Source organism: Anoplopoma fimbria, chromosome 16, assembly GCF_027596085.1.
Source record: "Anoplopoma fimbria isolate UVic2021 breed Golden Eagle Sablefish chromosome 16, Afim_UVic_2022, whole genome shotgun sequence".
Taxonomy (NCBI): Eukaryota; Metazoa; Chordata; class Actinopteri; order Perciformes; family Anoplopomatidae; genus Anoplopoma; species Anoplopoma fimbria.
In genome coordinates, this window is record NC_072464.1 from 21,160,192 (window position 1) to 21,182,653 (window position 22,462).

Genomic DNA, 22,462 nt, shown 5'->3' on the forward strand with positions numbered 1-22,462 from the left:
TGTTATTAAGCAACCAATCTACTTCCTGTTTACACCGGTGCGTGCATGCCCAGTGTCGTGAATGGTCATGTGATATTCGTTTTCAGGCCTGTTAGTATGGACAGAATTCCCGTGTGAAGGGAGATGTTTTTTTTATTTTAAAACCTTGTTTAATAAAGGAAAACGTATTAGTGTGGCTGTAGCCTTATATACGGTCTTTCTAGTCTTCCGACCAATCAATGCGCTGTACACTATGTCAACATTCACTGATTCACACACACATTCATACACCGATTCAGTGTCTTGCAATAAATCAACGTAAAAAAAGACCACAGGCTTCATTTCACGAAAGCAACAATAAATACATTTTTTATTTAGTTTTAATAAGTAACAGTGAATGTTTATCTTCATAATAGAATGTGGTTATCATTGCTTTTATTAAGGATAAACATGATTATTTCCGGCCTTAAATCCCTGCTTTTATGCTGAAATGCAGATGCATATTCAAAAAGGCTTTATTTAAAAAAATACTAAAAAAACGTAAAAAAAAAAAAAAAAAAAAAAAAAAAAAAAAAGCTCATCAATTCCCAGATGGGTTTGTTTTCATTTCACATACATTTCTTCAAATCATTTTCATAAAAAAAAAAGAAAAAAAAAAGAAAGATTGTTCTTCATTGTCAGTGTTTTCGTAGAGGTGTCGTAGGGTAAAGGTAGAACTTGTCTCTGACACCGCACCGTTGTACAAGAGTGACGAGGGCAACAACACAAAAAGCAAGTGTCGCCCACAGAAACCTCAAGGACCCTCAACGCCACAGACAGGTTGTTCCATCCTAAACTTCTGTTCCCTTTCATCTGAACACATGATAGAGTGGAGGAAGATGTCCTGTGGCACTGCAGAGGAGAGTTCCACTAGAAGGGGAAAAAATCATCATGGAGCAATGAGTGAAGTGATTTGTGTCTCTCTGGACAAGAGCAGCCCCACTTTGTTTTTCAATTTCTTTTTCCACACTGCCTCTCTCTCCCTCGACTCATATATATTCTTGCCTCCTCTACCATCATCTATCTATACTTCTGTGCTTGTTTCCTTCCTCATTTTACACAGTCTCTGTTTACATTGCTTCCTGTCTCATCTGTTTCCCAGCATGCACTCTCTCTCTTGTGTTTTTAATCCTGCAATGATCCCTCATAGGGGCTGATATTCTCTCTGCTGCTCCTCAAGTTGATTTAGATCCTGTCTCAAGACGTAGCTGTATATTCGCTACCTAAAATGCCAGCGACCTGCCATTAAACCTCCTAGGTTAAATTTGTCAACACTATTTACTTTTTTCAGACACGGTCCTCATCATTAAGTCTTCTTTACCTACGTACAGCAGTAAACGACGGTGGAGTTATGCAGTAATCCAGCCCCTAAAGGGCATCAGAGGATGTAAAAGTGCACACACACAAACACACAAACACACACACACACAAACACACAAACACACACACACACACACACCAACAACCCCCACCATTTCAACCTTTCAAAGCAGCTGCCCAGGGTCCCTTCAAAGTGCCTTTGAAGGGACCCTGATTACCAGACAGCCTATAACTAGCATCCAGCTACAATGCTTGCCAAAGAAAACTCACCACAGACTTGTATGAAATCAAAAAAACAGTTTTTTCTATGTAAATGTTTGAATCAGCGTGTTTCTGCACACAGATCATTCCCTGTATCTCACAGTCTGTGTGAGGAACCATTATAATGCTCAAGTTTAGCACATTAGCACCTGTTGAACCTCACAGTAAAACAAGCTTAATCCGCCCCCGGGATGATTTCTGGGCAGAACCTTTCACACCTTCGTATCATGTCCCAGTCGATCCTGATGGGTGTTATGAATGAGACGTCTCTACTGTAGCTCACTGCAGATGAGCAGATATGGACAGAGAGAAGAAACACGGAGAGGAACCACGAGAGCAGAGGAGGGATGGTGGAAGCATCAAAGGAAGGGAATACAAGGGAAAGAAGGAAGTATGTGTGTGTGTGTGTGTGTGTGAGCAGGATGGAGCTGCCTCGTGTTAGTGATGGAGAGCTATAATGACAGCTCTAGCTCGCCAATGCTGCTGGAAAGATCTACATCGGACCACCTGTTTGATGTGCAATGGCAGTCAACAGGCACCGAACCGATCCAAATAAACCAAGGCCTGTCTCAGTGTCTGAATCGTACCATGATATGTGCATCACGATTGATTTGCATGGAGACACGTCATCATTTGGTCATCCACAGAGAGGTCAGAGATCATCGTCAGAAACGCTGTGTTGGGTAGATTCCGCAGCTCCCTTATCCCCATCAAATCAGTGTTTCATTAAAGTGCAGTTAAACACAGTACTTCTCCAGTATGAATTTAAAAACACCACATTTACATATCGGAGCAGTGCAGCCGTTGTGTTGAGGTACAGAGACTGAAGAGAGATGTACGAGTGTCTTTAAGCAGTCACAGAAGCAATCTTAATGAGTCACTGGTGCACAGTTGCAGCTGTGCAGTTGGTAGGAGTTAAGTGTTATGATTGCACTTTGTTCAGTCTTTCATTTGTTATACAGGTCGAGGGAGAGGGTGGGTTATAATTAACCGTTCAGGACACTCCTTCCCTGAAGATCGATTTCAGTCAATTTAGTTTATCCAAAATATTACCAAGCCATTGTGTTGTCACTGTTATATTATACTCAAGTAAATAAATTACTTCGAGTTATAGATTGACTGTTGCTCATTGTTTTCTGCCAGTCTAGTCCAGATATAACGTGTGCAAGACAATAAACAGTTCATGCTGCTTTGGAAAAAAAAGCAGTCTATTATATTTTGTCAGCGTCTCGTTATTGTCTCGTCTAAAAAAAAGGTAAGTAATCGTTTCTGTTAACAAAATAACACCGGTTTCAACCAATTATATGGATCTACCGTTAGCTTAATTAGCTCGCCACAGCTGATAAAACAAAAGGTAATGGAGGTTGGTTTTAGCTGAAAAGTCAGATGGAAAAAGAAAAGTATATCACTCAGTTTCCTGTCTCATGTGGTGTGACTCTTATTTGTCTTCTCTGCCACTTCCACTTGCTGTCAATCCATCTTTGTCTGTCCTGACAGGATGTCTATCTCGAGTTCTCTGCACACATCAAAAAAACACTCAGCAGAGCACATACACACAGCGTTTGATAGGTAGGAATTCATATTTCTGAGAACACATGAAGGGCGTTTTCTTCTCAGATGTTGACAAGAATAACCAAAAAGAAGCATTTATAGATGGAGATGTTGAGGTTTTTTTCATTAAGATGTCGGTATTTTCACATAAACACTCGCTGCAAAGTCAAAGGCTTGCCAGTACTGCTAATCCCACTGAGATTATTATACCAACTGTGCATCTAATGCACTTCCAGCTCAATGTTTTGTTTGCTGGTCCATAATGGGCCCAGCAAACCAAGGTTGTGGACCTGTGCTGCTCCTTGACACATGCTGTCACATCATTAACTGAAGCTGCCGGCTGATATTCAATTGTGGGGGCCACTCACTTCACTTTCTCACAACACATTAGGAGATGAATGCAGCATTTTTTTAATGGAATGCAATGGGTTATTTTTTGACAGCTGGTAAACCGTGAGCTAGTTAAAATTGTGAGACGATTGGAGATGTATCGGGCTTATTGGACAGATATTGGATCGATTAAAGGCTGATTGGTTCGACCATGATATTGATTGGCTTTGAGCGTCCTTACTGGCATCACTTAATGCACACATCTGAGTCTTTAAGCTTGTTAACCGTGTCTTTGTGTTTACATATGCACTTTCTGTCTCACCTCAAGCCTTCCAGATGCTCTATAATCCAATCACAAGTTAGGAGCGTGGAAGAACGATTCAATCACGCAATCCCTGGTAATCCAATAACGGAGTAGCTCAACAATCAATACAAGCAGCATAAGCGAACCTTTCATATCTCTCTATCACACACACACAGACACAATCAGGCATACACTGTCCAAGCCAGCAATCACCTCAAGTTGTTGCCGAGCAAGTGCGTTCGATTATTCATCAAGGCTGTACGGCTGCTGTCCCTTCAGGTAAGTTTACAGGGCAGATCCCTCCGCCTGTCCACCTCTTCCTCTGCTTCAGCACAAACACACACCATCCAGTTCACAGCAAATACCCACTGGAAATGAATAATTAGCTAATTAATAATTAACTGTTTATAATATACACAACTCTCCGCCAAAAGACCTGCAGTTTGTCCCAAGAGGCTTATTTTTCTCCCCATTTTGACTTCCCAATAATTTCACAAACAGAGAAACGTTGTCTTTACAACACTCTCCAAAATGTACCAGGAGTGTGGACATGGGAAAATAGAGTTCTAAAAATGCTGAAGGATGATTGACAGATTGTCAACCTCCTAAATGGCCAAAGTGCTTCCACTTAGAAAAAGTTGCATGTGGCAGAAAGTTTCCTTTTCTTACAGTGCTGCCAAGTAAATGTATTTATACAGCCTGAAATCACAAATTCTTATTTCCTCTGCAGGGACCTGTAGCTTTTCAGATAACTTATTTCCTTGATTTGGTAATTTGCGCCTTACATATGAATTCATTTAGCATTTTTCATTTTTGTGCACAAGTTAATTACTTGTTCCCTCAAAAAACTACTTTTTATCCACAAACGGATTGCCCTAAAGGGGACATATAATGCTAATTTTCAGGTTCATACTAGGACTTGGGTTTCTACAAGAACTTGCATGCTTTAATGTTAAAAAATACATAATTTCTCTCATACTGTTTGTCTGACTATACATGTATTTACCCTCTGAATGAGTCCAAATTTGAAAGTTTGGAAGAAGTGCTTTATTTAGAGAAAACTCTCCAAACATGTAGCTCATCAGTCCTGCCTCTGAGACACTGTTGTGACACGAGGATTCTGAAGGCCAGATTTTCAAGTTAAGATAATCATAACCAACGAAACAGAGCCGAATATATCAAAGGGCAATAAAGAAGTGTTGCTGCTTGAGGATTGCCTTTTTTTCTCTTTTCTCTCTTCTCTCTAGTGCAGCACAGTTCAGAAAGCTCTAGATGGCAAAATAAAAAAAACAAGAAAGAGACCGAAAACCAGTTGAAAGAATATTTCCCCAATTATTTACTCTGACAGTTCATAAAGTCTTGGAACTATCTGAACAACCAGCAGAGACACTTTTATGTGATCGTATCTCAGTAAAAAGATTGATCTGTCATATCCTGAGACAACCTGCTTTACTTTGGGGACACAGATTGCGAAGGGGCGTTCATTTGTCATTATTGTAATTGTGCAGCAAGAGTTTGTTAAAAAATATAGAAATAAAAAGCTTTTATGTTGGCTCTTTGTAATGCCACAGTAACACTTTTCAGATTTTGTAACAGCACCTTTGCGGAAAATTGCCTAGAGAGCAGCACAATGGTAAAGTCTGGAAATAATAGATGGTACACTGCTGGACTTGATTGACAGTAAAAGGGAAGTAGAGTAATGGCCACTGACATGCTGTCAAGGAGGAGAAAATAATATAAATGCTTAAAAGCATATAATTAAACTAGACCAAAAGGTACTTACTACTTAAGCTTGACTTTCATAGCTAATTATCCAGATATAATGTGGACATTCCTTTAAACTGTCCTTTAAACTCCCTTCTAGGAAATGGAAATCTGTAAAATAAACGCTTGTACAAGTATGATGTGGGAGGAAGAAAGAGATAAGATAAGATAAGATAAGATAATCCTTTATTAGTCCCGCAGCGGGGAAATTTGCAGGCTTACAGCAGCATAGAGTAAAGTGCACACAAGAGACATAGTAGAGAAAGACAAGATAAAAATAAAAAATGAAAAAAATAAAAAACTTATTATAAATAAGCAGTAAAAACAGTAGAAAAACACAATAACTGAAATATAATATTTACAGACAGAGAGAGAGAAGTAAAGAGCCCAAGTATATATAATGTGTAACGTGCAGAGTAGAGGTAGGTGAGATGAGGGTACTTTATTTATGGTGGTGTGCAGAAGAAAAGGTTCAAGGCTGTTCTGTAGTCTGCAGGTAGCAGACATGGCTGCAGGGTTAACAGGTCTTGGCTGGGGTTTCTTCATTATTCTGTGGGCTCTGCAGGAATTTCATCTCACCTCATGTCATGTTACTGACATGTAGAAGGGTATCAGTGATGTTCAGATTTTGGTTCTGGTCAGGCCTGTTTGATTCTCTGCCTTGCACATGCCAACCAAGTGTGTGATGTAGACAGGTCAAGTTGCTTTCTATTGCTGCTATAAAGAAGTTTACAAGGACCTGGTCTGTGAATTCTTGAATTCTTAAGCTCCAGTAAGAGGAACAGCTGCTGCCTAGCCTTTTATTTGTGCATCTGTGTGGTGAGGTAGAAAGTAAGGGTGAGGATAGTTACCATCTTGTCACCAACCTGTAGTTAATGATCATGTTTTTGAGGGGCCTCGGAATTGCGTTTCTGCTCTTTGCAGATGATGTGATTCTGTTGGCTTCTTCAGACTGGGACCTTCGGGACGCACTGGGGCGGTTTGCAGCACAGATTGAAGCGGTCGGGACAAGAATCAGTTCCTCCAAATCATAGGCCATGGTTCTCTGATGAAAAATGGTGGATTGCACCCTCCAACCTGAGTCACTGCCCCAAGATAGGAGGGAAGTTGCTGAAGAACGAGCTGAGCCAGAGGGCAAAGCTCGCAATTTACCAGTCCATCTACATTCCGACCCTCAAATATGAGAACGGAATGGAGATGGACATTTTCCTGGCACGACCAATTGGTTCGAGGCTTTTGGGTAGACCAAGAACACGGTTGAGGGATTATATATCTTGTCAGGCATGGGAACTCCTCGGGGTACCCCAGGAAGAGCCAGAAAACGTTGCTTGGGAGAGTGATATCTGGAAATCCCTGCTAAGCTTGCTGCCCTTAGAAAACTGGCCCCAGTGAAGCGCAAGGTAATTGGGGGGTGGATTTTTAACTTACCACTGATTTTTACCACTCTTTTACACGTCTATTTACTACTGCAATATTCTCCATCTTGGCTCATCAGTTCCTCACTTCTGCTGATGTTGGGCATTGGATTGTTCTCTGTGCACCACCCTGCCAATGTTCTGATTTTCCTCCAGCTATGAAGCCCCACTGATGTTTGCCAGCCACCTGATCATAGTGTGTTGTCATCTGGAATCATAGTGTTTGATTTCTCTCCAGATCGGATGAAGTCATTGGTGTGCAGGGCGAACAAGAGGATGCTAAACAAAAGGAGTGCACTTGTGTTAGGGTGAACCCCATTTGCACTCAGGCCAAAAGTGCTCGCTCGAGAAAGAGCTTGCCAGTTTCAGGGCTTTAATTGTTGAGAATACTGAGCTGATATCAACAAACATCATTTCCAAGGTGTGAGAGGGCTGGGTGGAGGGCAGTAGAGATGCTAAACTCTATTGATCTGTTGGCAGGGGATGCAAGCTGAAGGAGGTCCAGACTGGCAGGCACGTGGTCTTTGATGTGCAGGAGAACCGGTTTCTCAAAGCACTCAATAACCAATGTGTGTGTGAGTGCCAGAGGGCAGTTTACTATGTGGTAGTGAGTGAGTACACACCCGAGAAAAGCTGCATAGTTAAACTCTTGCTTAAGGGTGGACTTTGAATCCGATCACACTCAGTCTTATATATACATACACACACTGTCAGGTTTTCATGACTTTTGGGGACATTACATTGATTTAGATTAATTCCCTAGAGACCTAAATATAACCCCAATCAGCCTAATCCTACCTCACCTTACCTTACCTTACCTTACCCTAACCTTAAATGTAATGATTTATGTTTGGGGACGTGCATTTTGTCCTCATTTTGTCTCCAAATGAAGGCTAGTCCCCACAAGATGGGTAAAATAAACCCATACACACACACAAACACACACACTTAAATGTAAGAATAATATTCTATAGTCTACCACGTTTACATCTTGCATTAGCTCCATTGTGGCAAGAACACACACAATCAAAACAATCGGTCCCACTAGAGTTTTAAGGGTAATATTGTAATTTTTTATTTTTTGTCTGGCCTTCTTTCTTATCTAGCCATTAAATGTATTAACACTAATTAGCTACCTCGCTGTGTAGGAGTTTGTATGATCGCGTGCTGGACACAAATTATGTACATATGAACACAGGATTTACATAAAACAATTCTTGCACATACTGCAAAAGTGGGGTCAGTAATTTGTAGGGATGCACATACCATATGTCACACAATGACATAATCCAGAAGGGCAGAACAGCCAGTCATGAGCATCTTGAGGATTAAATATCTGTGCATTAGCTACATCACATTTTCATCATGACTGAACATTCATTTCTGAGCTGATTAAAGTGTGTTTCCTGCACCAGTGATTAACACACATTTTTTAATTGGACTCTAGGACTTTTATTATTAATGGCATTATCACCTGTAAATTAAAATTCAACTCAGCCTCGACCTCGACCTCAACTTTCATCATATTTTGTTTTTATAGTTAGTTGTGGGCATATCAAAGTAAATATACACAAACAGAAGCCCAGGGGCATCACTTTTTATATAGTTGACCAGTTTGACTTCAAGACCACCTTGCATTCACCTGGAGTTCACTACATTACAACCGTGAGCAATCAGTATTCTTTCTTTTGGTTTCTATAAAACAAATACCCCTTCTCCTATTACAAACAAGTAAATAAAAAGAACTTCGAACATAATCTTAGACGAAGAATATGTGGCATAAAAGTACACCAGAGGGACATTTTGGTAGTTTGCATTGCAGGGAAATCAAACATGGGGAAAAAAACACCTAGGGGTCTAATTCATTGATTTTTCCTGCATATATTAAAAAGACATACGGTAGAAAGGACAAACAATGGCACAAAACTGTTGTTGTGAACATGGCCATAAAGCAGGCATTTCAAAAGTGGCTATGGCTCTAGGCTCAACAATAGGCCGAATCAATTGGCCCCGCCAGGGACGTGTTCCAACATGATTGTGATTTTGTTCAGGCTGCCTGTCAGATGTTGCCCGAAGAAAGACGTGGATCACTCTGCTGACAAAGTGATGAGATTGGAGACTTGGAAGCACGCATTAATGTCCAGTCATGGCTGTAGCTTTGTCATTTGTCTGGGTTAGGTCGGGGCCTAAGGCAGCATTTCACAGGTACATGTTACTATTATATTACAGTGAACAATATATATAGTTATATTGCAAAAGAACAGATAGGCATACAGACATTTATTTTATTATACTACACATGTGAAAAATATAAGTTGTAAAATGTAAGATTCATCCTACGGCTTATATTTTATGATTATTACCACATTCATTTAATGCATTATTCTTTGTTTATAAGAGTCCAGTACCCCATATGGGCTTTCTTTATAACAAACATATAAACATGCATACAGACACAAAACATACTACTCTGTAACCTTTTATATGGGTTGTTGTGACTGCTTATTGACTACATTCAGTTATTTAAGCTCCATGTGACAAAAGCCAGTTCAGATTTAGTTCCGATATTTATGACGTGCACAGTAAGGTACTACAAGTGAGTCACCAGTGATCTCGATGCACTGACATCAGCTCAGACTCAGACTCCTGTAGTTGCTAAGGAGACAAAAAATCAATGGCAGCAAATGTACTCAACTTCTTGTGTTTTTCAAATGCTCGACTGTCCTCTCTGACCTTGCGTTAATCCTCCCTACAAGCCACTCCAGGTCTGACTTATTGAACCCAAATCAATCTGTGCCAAAAACAAAAAGACGATAGAAAGGAAAATCTCACGAACCGACAGTGAGAAAGCCCTTGTCTGCAACTATTGGATCAGGTGTTTTTTGCTTTGGCAGTATAGCTTGCATGCATTGAATTTGTCCAGGAACTTTGTAGACAGCATTTTGGGTGCACTTATGTCTTCGTTATATAAATAATTGCCACACTTCCTCATGTAGAGAGCTACCTGATACAGAGAAGCATCATGCAACTCAAACCTTTTAGCGAAAGAGAAAATAAAGGCGATAATTAGTCCGTGTTAATTAGTTAGCTAATCAATCTGTTAATCATACAGGGACAATAAGTATAATAAGCACACATACAGTAGGGCTGCACAATTAGTTGAATATTAATCGTTATCACAATTTCGGCTTCACACAATTGTATGAAAACAATATAAACAATATAAAAAAAGCGATATAAAGTTAAAAAAAAATGTGTGCCTTACTCGTAGAAAAGTCTGCTGCATATCAAATCAAGCGCTTCCTGAAGTAACAGCCAGCCACTAAGGGGTTCGGGATGTTTTTGGTTTAATTTTTGGGGAGCTGTCATGCAAATGCACACTCACCCTGCAGCGACAGCCCGTGAAAAACTTTCCTGAATGTTGCGGCTGAAGTAGAAGAGGGATGTACTGTATATTAAATGCAATGTATTCAGGTGAATAAGAACCTTATTTAAAGTTATATTTTGGTGTGAAAAAAAAGTATAATAACAGGAATGTAGCACAGTGTGAAAGCAGTGTCCTGTTTATTTAAATGTAAAAGTAAAATAACAATATTTTGTCTTTAAAATCAATGAATAATCATGATAAATAATTGTGATCTAAATACTGAAACATTATTGTGCTTATGATTTTGGCCATAAGAGAAGCACTCACAGTAGGCATTCTTGCACAGAAGGTCAGATCCAACACCTTTCATTTGTAATTTGAGTCGCAGACAGCCCTGTATGACCTCACAAGAAAGTGACATAACTGCAGAAGACAGTCAGCGAGAAATTCATTAAAAACCAACTCTGAATTTAGAATTGAGGCAGGAAGGAGACGGGAAGAAGGCAGCCGAGCCGAGCAAGACTGAGCAGGAACTGACGAGAACAATCCCAGAAGATGGAGTTGAACTTATATTTAAGGGGGCGGCTGTGTCGTAGTGGAGAGCAAGGTAGTTCTCCAATCAGAGGGTCGGTGGTTCGATACCTGGCTTCGGCAGTCGATGCTCCTGAAGGCTTGCCATCGGTGTGGACTGGATGTGAATGAATGTTAGTTAGAGTCTGATGGTGGCACCTTGCATGGTAGCCTGTCATCAGTGTGTGAATGGGTGAATGATATGTAATATACTACTGATTGTAAGTCGCTTTGGATAAAAGCGTCTGCTAAATGACTGTAATGTAATGTAATTTAACAAATGTGTGTGTGTCAGAGAGAGAGAGAGATGTGGAGTGACAGTGGCAGTAAGGTAGAAAAAGAGACGTGGATCAGGGCAGTCATTAGGGGAAGATGTACAAGGAAACTGTTTCCTGGCAACAGAAACTAAGACTGAGAAGACTGAAAAGAGCTAATAATGACTGCTTGATCATTTTAGAAACCTGAGTTAGATTGTGTTTGTGAGCGCCATCATGGTTTATGCCTAAGGGCCATTTGCAAAAACAGGTCTGACACTTGATTCCCCAAAATAATAATATTGTCCTAAAAAATGATCCTTGCTCTATATACATACCTTGTTTTCATATTGTCAACACTACCTGTGTAGCCAAAGCCTGTTATAGCTTATTCCTCTGACCCCAAAAAGGCAATTGCTGTCCAAAAATAAAAACATATTGTTGCCCTGGGTGATATGACCCCCAAATGCACCAGCAAAGTGTCAAAACAATTCATCGGTAAAGTTTACCCAGTGTTGTGACGGTGCAACATTCACCTGGGTCCGTTTGTAAATATGTGCCACAGAAAGGGTAGAAAAGTCAGACAATATTGAATTTGACTAAATAATAGTTAGAACCCCAGGCCTAGACACCATTGGCCAGTAAGGCGTTGTAGAACACGCTTCATTCAAACTCAAAAGACAAAAGATCCTAAAATGTTGCCAAAAACAAAATTAAACACACAGAGCTGTCTGCTCGCTTAGCAGTGGCTGAGGTGCCGGAAAAAGTACAGGAATGTGTGTACTGGTAGTTTAACAGTTTAGCTGTTAGCCAAATTCCACAAACTGTTGTCACGTCCCTATGTTAAGATAAGTGAGTGAGGAGTCAGCAGCAGTCAACAGCCTTACAAAACAGGCAATAAAAGGTGTTTTGAGAAAGTGTGCGTTACAGCAAACCACGGGAGGTCCTCAAGCTTGCAGCAATAACTGGCAACCTGAAATATTATGCAGTTTGCGGCAACAGAATGCAAGATTAGCCGTGGGCAGACACTGAGAAGCACTCACTCACTCATGGACGAAAGCATATATGCGACTGATCACATAATTCTCCTGGGGGACATGATCATGTCAGTAGTGTGAATAGAAACATGTCCATGAAGGTATAGCAAATCTTTTGAAATGCAGCTAAATCAAAATATGTAATAAGCGTATTATCTTGGGTGAACAGCGCATCACCTCTGTTACTATTTACTGCTAGTACTCTGTGGCCTCTGAGCCTCGTGTCACAAGCCTGGGTGCATATCAAAGCACAATGCACCAGATGACGTCAGGTTCAATACCCACGGGAGGGATAGAGACAGGAAGCATGACGGCCAGTAGGGACTCTAATGGAAGGTGGTCTTCACTTCTGTTATTTAGTGGTTTTTTTCCGGCATCACCGGATATATCTACCATCCCCCCTGGAGATCATATAAAGAGAGAAAGTTATTAACTAATGAGATGGATTGTTTTTGAGGAATACTACAACATGCACCATGAGTAGACTCCTGCACCGATAGAAGAACATCTTAGCCTACAACCAGCCTCTTTTGTAACGACAAACATGTTGAGCTGTCTCTTAAATGAGCTTGCCTGCAACACAGACACACACAAACACACACAAACACACACACACACACCTCACACACCAGCGTTGGGCCATAAAATATTGATGGATCAATGAGAACGCCTGAGCACAAAGTAATAAATAGTCCATTTTAGAGAGTTCACCCATCTTCATGCACAGGGCCATTAACTGAATATGCACTGGCAACATTTTCCACTTGGTATTTACACACACACACACACACACACACACACACACACACACACACACACACACACACACACACACACACACACACACACACACACACACACACACACACACACACACACATACAGGAGGAAACTGAGGATTACACAGGGTTCCTGCTTGTACACAACAGTGTTACCTTAGGGAGGGTGGATGTGCTATCTGCTGCATCATTTAATGAAGCCGCATAAGGTTTTTTGTGATGACTCTTGACAGTGTTTACCTCACCCGATCAATTCTTGTTACTCATCCGCCGGTCTTCTGCAGACCCGCAGCAGTCCGTCTCCTATCTCACACTGAGGATGTGTCCATGTTTGAATATTTTTAATAGAAATAAACACAGTGGAATGAAGCTTACAAATATCAGTCTTACTGATACTGAGTGTTTTAAAGAATGAGATACGATGGATTTTTGGATCAGAGGGTCGGTGGTTCGATACCCGGCTTCGGCAGTCGATGTGTCCTTGGGCAAGACACTTAACCCCAAAGTTGCTCCTGAAGGCTTGCCATCGGTGTGGACTGGATGTGAATGAATGTTAGTTAGAGTCTGATGGTGGCACCTTGCATGGTAGCCTGTCATCAGTGTGTGAATGGGTGAATGATATGTAATATACTACTGATTGTAAGTCTGCTAAATGACTGTAATGTAATGTAATTTAACAAATGTGTGAGAGAGAGAGAGAGAGAGAGAGAGAGAGAGAGAGAGAGAGAGAGAGAGAGAGAGAGAGAGATGTGGAGTGACAGTGGCAGTAAGGTAGAAAAAGAGACGTGGATCAGGGCAGTCATTAGGGGAAGATGTACAAGGAAACTGTTTCCTGGCAACAGAAACTAAGACTGAGAAGACTGAAAAGAGCTAATAATGACTGCTTGATCATTTTAGAAACCTGAGTTAGATTGTGTTTGTGAGCGCCATCATGGTTTATGCCTAAGGGCCATTTGCAAAAACACAGTGGAATGAAGCTTACAAATATCAGTCTTACTGATACTGAGTGTTTTAAAGAATGAGATACGATGGATTTTTGGATTTAATGCTAATCTAACCAAAATAGAAAATATATTTTGAGTTTTTGCTGTTTCCCCCCCCAGACGTTTGCACTTGACAGGACTCTTAAAGTCTTATTTGGATCTTGGTAAAAAAGAATTCCCAATGAAAACCCAAGAAACTTTGACTAAAAATAGAAATTACACGATAGAAACAGATTTTTCACATGCATGTCTGACCTAAAACATATCTGATGTCGTGCTGAATGTCCACTTTTCCAGGTCAAATCAGATGTTACTGAGCTGAAGCCTAGAGCGAATTCAACTATTTCATTAGTTTGCATTGATCTCATCCCTCCTTCCTCTCTTCTCTCTTTACAGACAGCAACTTCGTCCTGGGAAACGCCCAGGTGCAGTCGCTCTACCCCATCGTCTACTGCTCCGACGGTTTCTGCGAGCTCACCGGTTATGCCCGCGCCGAGCTCATGCAGAAGAGCTGCGCTTGTCACTTCCTGTATGGCACGGAAACAAGCGACAAGCTTACGGCGCAGATCCAAGGAGCCCTGGATGACAGGAGGGAGTTCAAGACTGAGCTGGTGTTCTACAAGAAGGAAGGTGAGACTGCAGGAAGGAAGCTGTGTCTGTGTTCCATGTGATTTTATAACTTACTGTGTCCACTGTTGCTCTATATCACGTCAGGTCAAAGCAGGACTCCGTACCAAATATGTGTTGAAGTTCTTCACCACTTTTTAGTGTTTGGTTGTTGTTGTTTTTTTTACATGCATGTGGACACATTTGCTTGAGTGGCAGTTCAAGTTGCCTCCACTTTCCCAGTGATAAACTAGAAATGAACTCTCCAGTTGTTTCATTGGGGCAGTAACTGAAGATTTGAATCTCACAATATTTTAGGCACAGAAAGTTTTTTAGGGAAAATAAATCAATTCTGAAGTTTTAAGTCAAGAAGCCCACACTTCTGTTTGGACAGTTATTACTATAAAGAATCTTTTTTTGTCTCAAAGACCACACAAACAACAACAGCTCAAGTGGACCAGCTCAATGGCCAACAGGTCACACTGAGATCGAACAGGCAGCTTCAAGGTGTCAATGTGTGAGGGTGAACAAGGTGCATTTGGTGACCCCTTCTGTGATGCTAATGGCTATAAGGCATTATAAACACACTAAAATGTGTTAAAGCTTCTTATAGCAATGGACACTCACTGACTTTTTTTTTGCAAGGATTAGGGTGTATTTTAAGTCCAATATTTGTATTAATTATATTATTTTTTTAATGAACTATAATGTGATTATTAGTTACTCTAATTGGTCATTGTTTGCTTTAAGTAAACATTTATTTTATGTCATTCTTGCATAATTTAAGTATATTTTTTTACTTAATTTAACTTTTCACACATTATAATGCATTCAATTGCATTTATTTATTTTGTATTACAGCAATGGGAATTATAAAACACTATGATCCTTGCAAAAAAGAATGTCACTGAGTGATCAGCAATCATGAAGTATTTTGATACTTGACCTTTTAAGACATAAAATGTGTTATGAGTATTGTTATGAAGCATTTATAGCTTTATATAACTATAATTACACAGTGCTATAAGCAGCTAATAAGGCATCATGAGTATGTCTTTAATGCATTGTAAACATGGGCGTCATAGAAAGTCCAAATCCAAAAGTAATCATACTGAGGTATGTGTGGGTCGACTGAAGGAAGGAATGAGTGAATCATTGAGCCATGCACATATTAGATTTCAGAAGAGCTTTTGCAATCGCTGCTGCATGCGTTTCACCACGAGATGACCCACTCCAACGCTCCAGCAGTCAGCCGTGAAGGGGTTTTAAAAAGGTAGAGAATACACTATACTTCATATGACTCTTGTGCTTTTTGCCAAAGGAAAAGATGAAAGAGGAAGTTTGTGTTGGGGTGAAGAAAGAGAGCGACAGTAAAAACAGAAAAATTAAAAGTCTTGAAAGAGAAGAGGTTTGTGAAAGAAATGCACCAGCATAAAAGTTTCATTCATCCACTCTTTATTAATCAATAATAATAAAAAAGGGAGAAAGACGAGTGAGGAGGAGAAGAAAACAAAAAAATACGAAACAAGAGGAGCGAGAGTCACGGATAGATGGAGGACAGACGGAGCGAGACGTGGACACATCTGCTCCTCTGAGATAGAAGCCTGGAACAAAGAGCAACGCAGGGTTATAAAAGCTTGTTTCTTCCCAAACACACAGACACATACACACACACACAAATGACAAATTAGAAGTGCTTCATGCTCTTTATCATCTCTCTATGAGCTCACATTAGCATTTAAGCGGTTCCCCAGGGGAGCAAAGGAAATAATAAACACATACATATCCTGTTCCTTCTCTCAGATCAAAGCCCAGGGCAACATTTTTAAAATTGCATTTAATACACAGAGCACATACTCATAATATATTCACATCAACACGATGTACAGGCCAATAAATAAATGAAGGGAGGAAGGAATGACTGGGAATAAAAATTCTAAATAAATTTAAAAAAAAGACCCAATGATTGTGCTGCTTATATTTAGGTGTGTTGTATTGAAGATAAGATATATAAAAAAAATCTATAGATAAGAAAAAGCATTAACTAAAGAATGACAAGCGCATCACAAATGAGCTCCACTTAATCCCTGTTATAACCTGTTAATAATAATAATGCTGATGATGAATAATCAATATATGTTAAAGACAGCCTTTCATTCTTTATCTTTGTACCCTGCTTACAGTTATGCATGCAGAGGCAGAACAGAGGACAGTACATGCCGTTTCAGTACCGCCACTGTTTACCGTCGTGTTCCAGTCAAACGGGGACAAATCCTGCCTCAGTATGGCTGATGTTTTTATTTAAAGCCATCGTCTCGCTGGTTTCATTGCATTATTTACATGCATGATCCTCTGTTGGGAATTAGGCTCGCAGTTGCAGGAAACAGTATGCAGTGTGTCACATGCAGCCCTTCAAAAGACATGAGGCAGAGATTACAGGTGTGTAACGGAAAACCAAAAGCAGATTGTTTTAGCCTGATTTCATGCATTCATGGACCAGCCAGCAGGGGGTTACTTATCTCATTTGGTAACCTTATTCAAAGGATAAGGCCTGGGATGTTCTGTGTTTTTGTCCAATGTCAACAAATCCCATGAAAAGACTAAAACCTGCAATTAATTGATAAAGACAACCAAGGATTGTGTGTGTATCAAAGCCAGATATATCTTGTTCCTCCGTGCCCTAGAGCCCCTCTGTTGTCCAAAAACAATTTAAAAACAATGAGCGACACTGTTTGTTACCATCAGTTTGCAACATCCTGGTCTAAAAAGGTAAGCCAATGCAGAAGTGTCTTAAACCTGCATTCTCTCTAATGTCCATCAGGGGGCGACTCCTCTGGTTGTATAGAAGTCTATGAGAAAATGACTCTACTTCTCTCTTGATTTATTCCCTCAGTAAACATTGTAAACATGAGTTTATGGTCTCAATCTCTAGTTTCAAGTCTTCTTCAATACAGCATGATGTTCATTTAGTAAATGATGCTCCATTTAGAGTCAAACAGACCATAAAGCAGGGTATAGCCGTATACGTCACTTCAATTCACTGGTTGCAAAAAAACAAGATGGCAATGGCCACAATGCATACCTCCATGCTTCAATTATGCAGTCCTAAAACCAATAGCGGACGTTGCGACAACACCATCTATTTATTTTGACGTAATCCCCACATACTTGTCCTCACTTGTCCAACAAATGTGTGTATATGCAATGTTTTCTAAAATAATATATAATACAATATTGCATTTATCAGCCAATTCACTTTAAACAGAGTAAACCAATCCCTAATTGAAAGTGTACTCACTTTAAACCTTGCAAAGTGTCAAAACTAAGCTTTCCAATTAAAGGCTGCAGACAAACCTCTCTGTCCTTTCAACCATGGCAAAGCAGTTCAATGCTTAGGTGGCAAAATCTCCGGCGACCATAGGCATCCCTTAAATCACAACTTTCATCTCCTGCCCTCAGGCCAAAGGCACAGAGTCCCCTGTGAAGCCTGCTGCCTCAGCACACATCATTTTATAACTATGTATTTAACCTTGGTTCAATGAGCAACTGGTGCTCCTTTTAATGTAGCTTCTATTGTGTTTCTATGTACATGTTATTAATGTGTACTATCTGAATGTGAACACAAACCGAAGACAAATATCTTTCTTTTGCATGCAAAAAGTAGACAAAGTATTTGTCTGTTTAATTCTATTTCTATATATTTTGTGACCAGATTTTTTAGATTTAGATCTTCAGAAGGAAAGAGTGGACTCAAGTCAGAGAATGGAAGTCAAAAAACAATGAAAGTCCTCACACATTGTTGTTTTTGTCATTTTCATGGGATTTGAATTATGTCAGCTGTATCCTTTAAGAAAAGTTGTCATAACACCAAGCTGGTGTGATAATGTTTTCATTTTTTCATCAATGATGTGCTTTTTTTCAATCATAGTGAACATGGATCTAAGTTTGTGAACCTTGAGGAGTAGTTTTACCTCCAGTGGTTTAAGTTGCTGTGTTTCTCAGTGACCCTGTGACATCACTGTTGGTGTGGTTACAGGTGCAACAAGGTGCATTTATGCCGAATTTTTTATTCTCATCAGTGATGCTGGATGTGATTAGAGGTGATACAGGCTGGAAACCTTCAGTCAGTGGTGGAAGAAGTACTGTGATCTCTTTACAGAAGTAGAAGTAGCAATACTACAATGTTGAAATACTCTGTTACATGCAAACGTCCTGCATTCAAAACTTTGAAATACAAACAAGTACTCAGTTTGCAGAATAATATCAATAATCAAATTGGATTATTATAATTATAGATGTCTTTTCATTGTAAGTGCATCACTAATAATTGCAGCTGGGAATAGTGCAGCTTATTTTAACTACTATACTTTAAGTACTGCCACGCGGCTTAATACATTAAAATACATAGATCATTTATTAGTTTATTTATATTCTTGATCAGAATCTCTGCAACATATCAACTAGTAACTATAGCTGAAAAAATAAATGTAAAGAGGAAGTATAAAAAGAACATAAAATGTCAATGCTCAAGTAAAGTACAAGTACCTCAAAATTGTACATTTGTTGTACTTTCAGCCATCGAGGGCAGTAAAACACTGCTTTTGAGCCTGCTGTTAAATTCATCTTTAAAGTCCAATAATTAAACAAACCTTTGAGTAACACAATCATTTTGTATCAAATCTTTTTTTTACCAACTCATGGAACACAGCTGCCTTTAAAACTCTTAACACTGATTTCATTCAGATTCTAAATATGTGCCAGACTTCTTAGTAGTACCATCACAAAGACAGACGTCTTAAATGATGCATGTTTCTGCGGAGGTATCAAATGTAATCAGAGCCCAAAAAGCTCCCTTAGAACTCATATCGAAGGTGAACGTGTCTGTGGTATAATCATTTACAGTTGAGGCACGGACTTAAAGTGAATCTGTACTTCCTGCAATCTCCCTTTTCCACCCTGCACCTACTCTCATGGGAGATCCAGTGAATTCTGAGGATATAGATGGAGCAGGGGGGGGGAAGCTTTTTCATCTGGGCTGAAGGGCCTCTGTGGACTCGTGTCTCATTATAGCTGCAGGGGCACGGTACCTCTGAATGTAATGAAGGTACGGTCACACATGGAATATAACAACCTCCGATCTGGTCACGGCAAATCATTTCTGCTCATGAAAGATGTCCAAAACATGGGATGTTGAGTGATACATCCTTACATTCATCTCTGTGTTTCAACATGCAGCGAAATCAGGGATTCAATGTTAAAAATTGTCATTATGCAACAAAGGGTTGCACAATGAAATTACGTTTTAGCCCTTTTGCTTCACTGTAAAAAACATGACAAAAAACAACAAAACGCATATTCCTTTGCATTTTTTTAAAATTTCAATTATAGGGATTTAAACATAACAGCTCTGCCCGATTTCCTTATAACTGTCACTCACAACATATATTTTCCATAAAGGCTCTTGTTCTTAACATGGTAATGCTGAGTGTCTACTCCACTTCATCTCAGAGGCTAATATTGTACTTTTTACTCCACTTGATAACGTCAGTCACTAGTTAATTAAAGATTCTGATTAATAATGCAAAAATAATAATCCACAAATAAAATCTTCTGCATTATTTTAGATTAAGATTATACTTTAATAATGCTTGGATTAAATTCAGAGGCTACCCATTAGTATATAAATTAGTTTTAATGAGCTCCACCTTCACCAGCTGCAATATTAAAGTGATGACACATTATCGAATAAATTATAAGAATCCAGAAATATATTGCGCACTTTTCTAAAATTAGCCACTCTGCATAATAATTACTTTTACTTTGGTACTTGTGTGTTTTGATGCTTCTTTGTACTTTTACTCAAGGTAAAAATGAAATGCAGGACTTTTATTTGTAACAGAGTATTTCTACACTTCTGTAATGCTACATTTAGTTAAGGACAAGATCTGAGTACTTCTTCCATCTCGTCCCACAATGATATCAGTCATTTTAAGTGAAAGACTCAGAAAGTATGTGCTGATAGATTGCATTTATATATATTTTAATATGTTTAAATTATCTTTACATGCAGACAGCAATGAATAAACCACATGCTCTGTCAAAAAAACAACAAAATAAATGTGTATCTCTGTAGCAGGACTGTAAAAAGTGAATTGTTTAAGAGATTATTATCTACTATTATAATATACATCTCATTAGACCTTATAAAGAGATTTTAGTCTGGATCAAAGGTTGATTTACCCATCAAATCTATTTAGTCTCTTTCTAAGTATATAAACCATCTTGTTGTTGTGAATTTACATGACAGTAACCAATAAGACTATCTCTAAATGTTATTTGTCATGTCATTATTATTGAGGTAAAGAGGTGAGGTGAAAAACAAAGAGGTTACGCGGATAAATAATTGTTATTCTACCAGGTAGTACATCATAATTGAATGTACATTTGGGTAGTAAAAGACACGACTGACTGTGTATGTTTGCATTTGTGTTCTCTCTCTTTCTCTCCAGGATCACAGTTTTGGTGTCTTCTGGACATCGTGCCCATTAAGAATGAAAAGGGTGAGGTGGTTCTGTTCCTCGTGTCCCACAAGGACATCACGGACAAGAAGAAGAACCAGGATCCAGAGCATGGACCCGACACAGGTGAGTTTACACGAATAACACCTGCTTTCAGTTCTGGTAGTTAGCTTTCAACTGCAACTCGGAGTCTTTGACGTCACATGGTCGAAGTTTAAAACAAATTTAAATAATCTACAAACTGAATGTGGTTGGAGACGCTCTCTATGATCTCTATATTTTCAGTATGTCATCAGTGTTACATTTTAGTAGCCGATGTGGTTTCCATGTCTCACAATAGCTGATTCTAATTAAAGATTCCTCAGAATCTTCCATGGCAACTCATTGTGTGATTTCAAGTTCATTTTAATTACCCTTCATCCCTGGAGAGGGCGACATCATGCAGAAAGTTTTGCCTTTCAGCTATTAAGCGCCACCACGGTTATTGTAATTTCAAGCAAACAACAATCAAGCGTCAATTAACAATTTTCATCAGCGTAAATCTCCCCCTGATTAGATAAGTGTGTCTGTCAATTTGAATAATCCGCTGATATTAATGACTGTCTCTAATAAAATGCACATGGTGAACCATAAACATTCTGTTAGAGATGGCACACAGCTTGTAATAATGTATATAATTGGTCACAATTAAAATGATCAGGCAGTGTTTGTGAGTTAATTAGAGGAACATGCAAACTCCACTGACATCTTTGGTTAAAGTAAAGCCTTTCGGAAATGAAAAAACATGTTATAAATGGATTGATCTTAAAATATTATTATATCTTAGGTAGTTTCACGGGGAACAGCTGTTAGTCGCCTGTTTCCAAAGAACTGTCAACAATATTGTTTTTTAAAGCATGACCTCTACTGATCCCAAACCTTAACCACGTCTTAATTACTGTAACCATGACAACGTATCACCATACAACGGTTTGTATGATATATCTCACAAGAAGTTTAATGTGCGCTTTCCTAGGAAAGTTCAGCAAAACGTGTCAATTTCCATTTGTTACATGCATAAAAGCTTTTCAAAATAAACTTGCGTCTTCACAGGAAAGACTGAAGTTGGGTTTAGGCAACAAAACTACTTAGTTAGGTTAAGAAAAATATTGTAAACTATTTAGTTAGGTTTAGGAAGTGATTGTCAAATATTTGGTTAGGTTTAGGAAAAGATCGTCAAACACTTATTTGAGTTCAGGAAAAGATCGTGAAAAATACTTAGGTTTAGGAAGATAAAATTGTTGTTTGGGTTAAAATAACTATGGAAGTGGCAATTCACAAGTACGAAAGTTACGTTACAAAAAAATCTACGTTTGACCCATCAACCTCTTTTTTTCAAAGGTAGA

The 22,462-nt window shown here is 39.2% G+C and overlaps 1 protein-coding gene across 1 annotated transcript in view; it reads left to right on the top strand.

The window, feature by feature from the left end:
• kcnh3 (potassium voltage-gated channel, subfamily H (eag-related), member 3) overlaps window positions 1-22,462 on the top strand; it is a 130,277-nt gene that overhangs the window by 67,360 nt on the left and 40,455 nt on the right. The window contains 2 exon segments of the mRNA XM_054615018.1: window positions 14,350-14,583; window positions 21,069-21,203. Coding sequence (XP_054470993.1) covers window positions 14,350-14,583; window positions 21,069-21,203 — 369 coding nt within the window.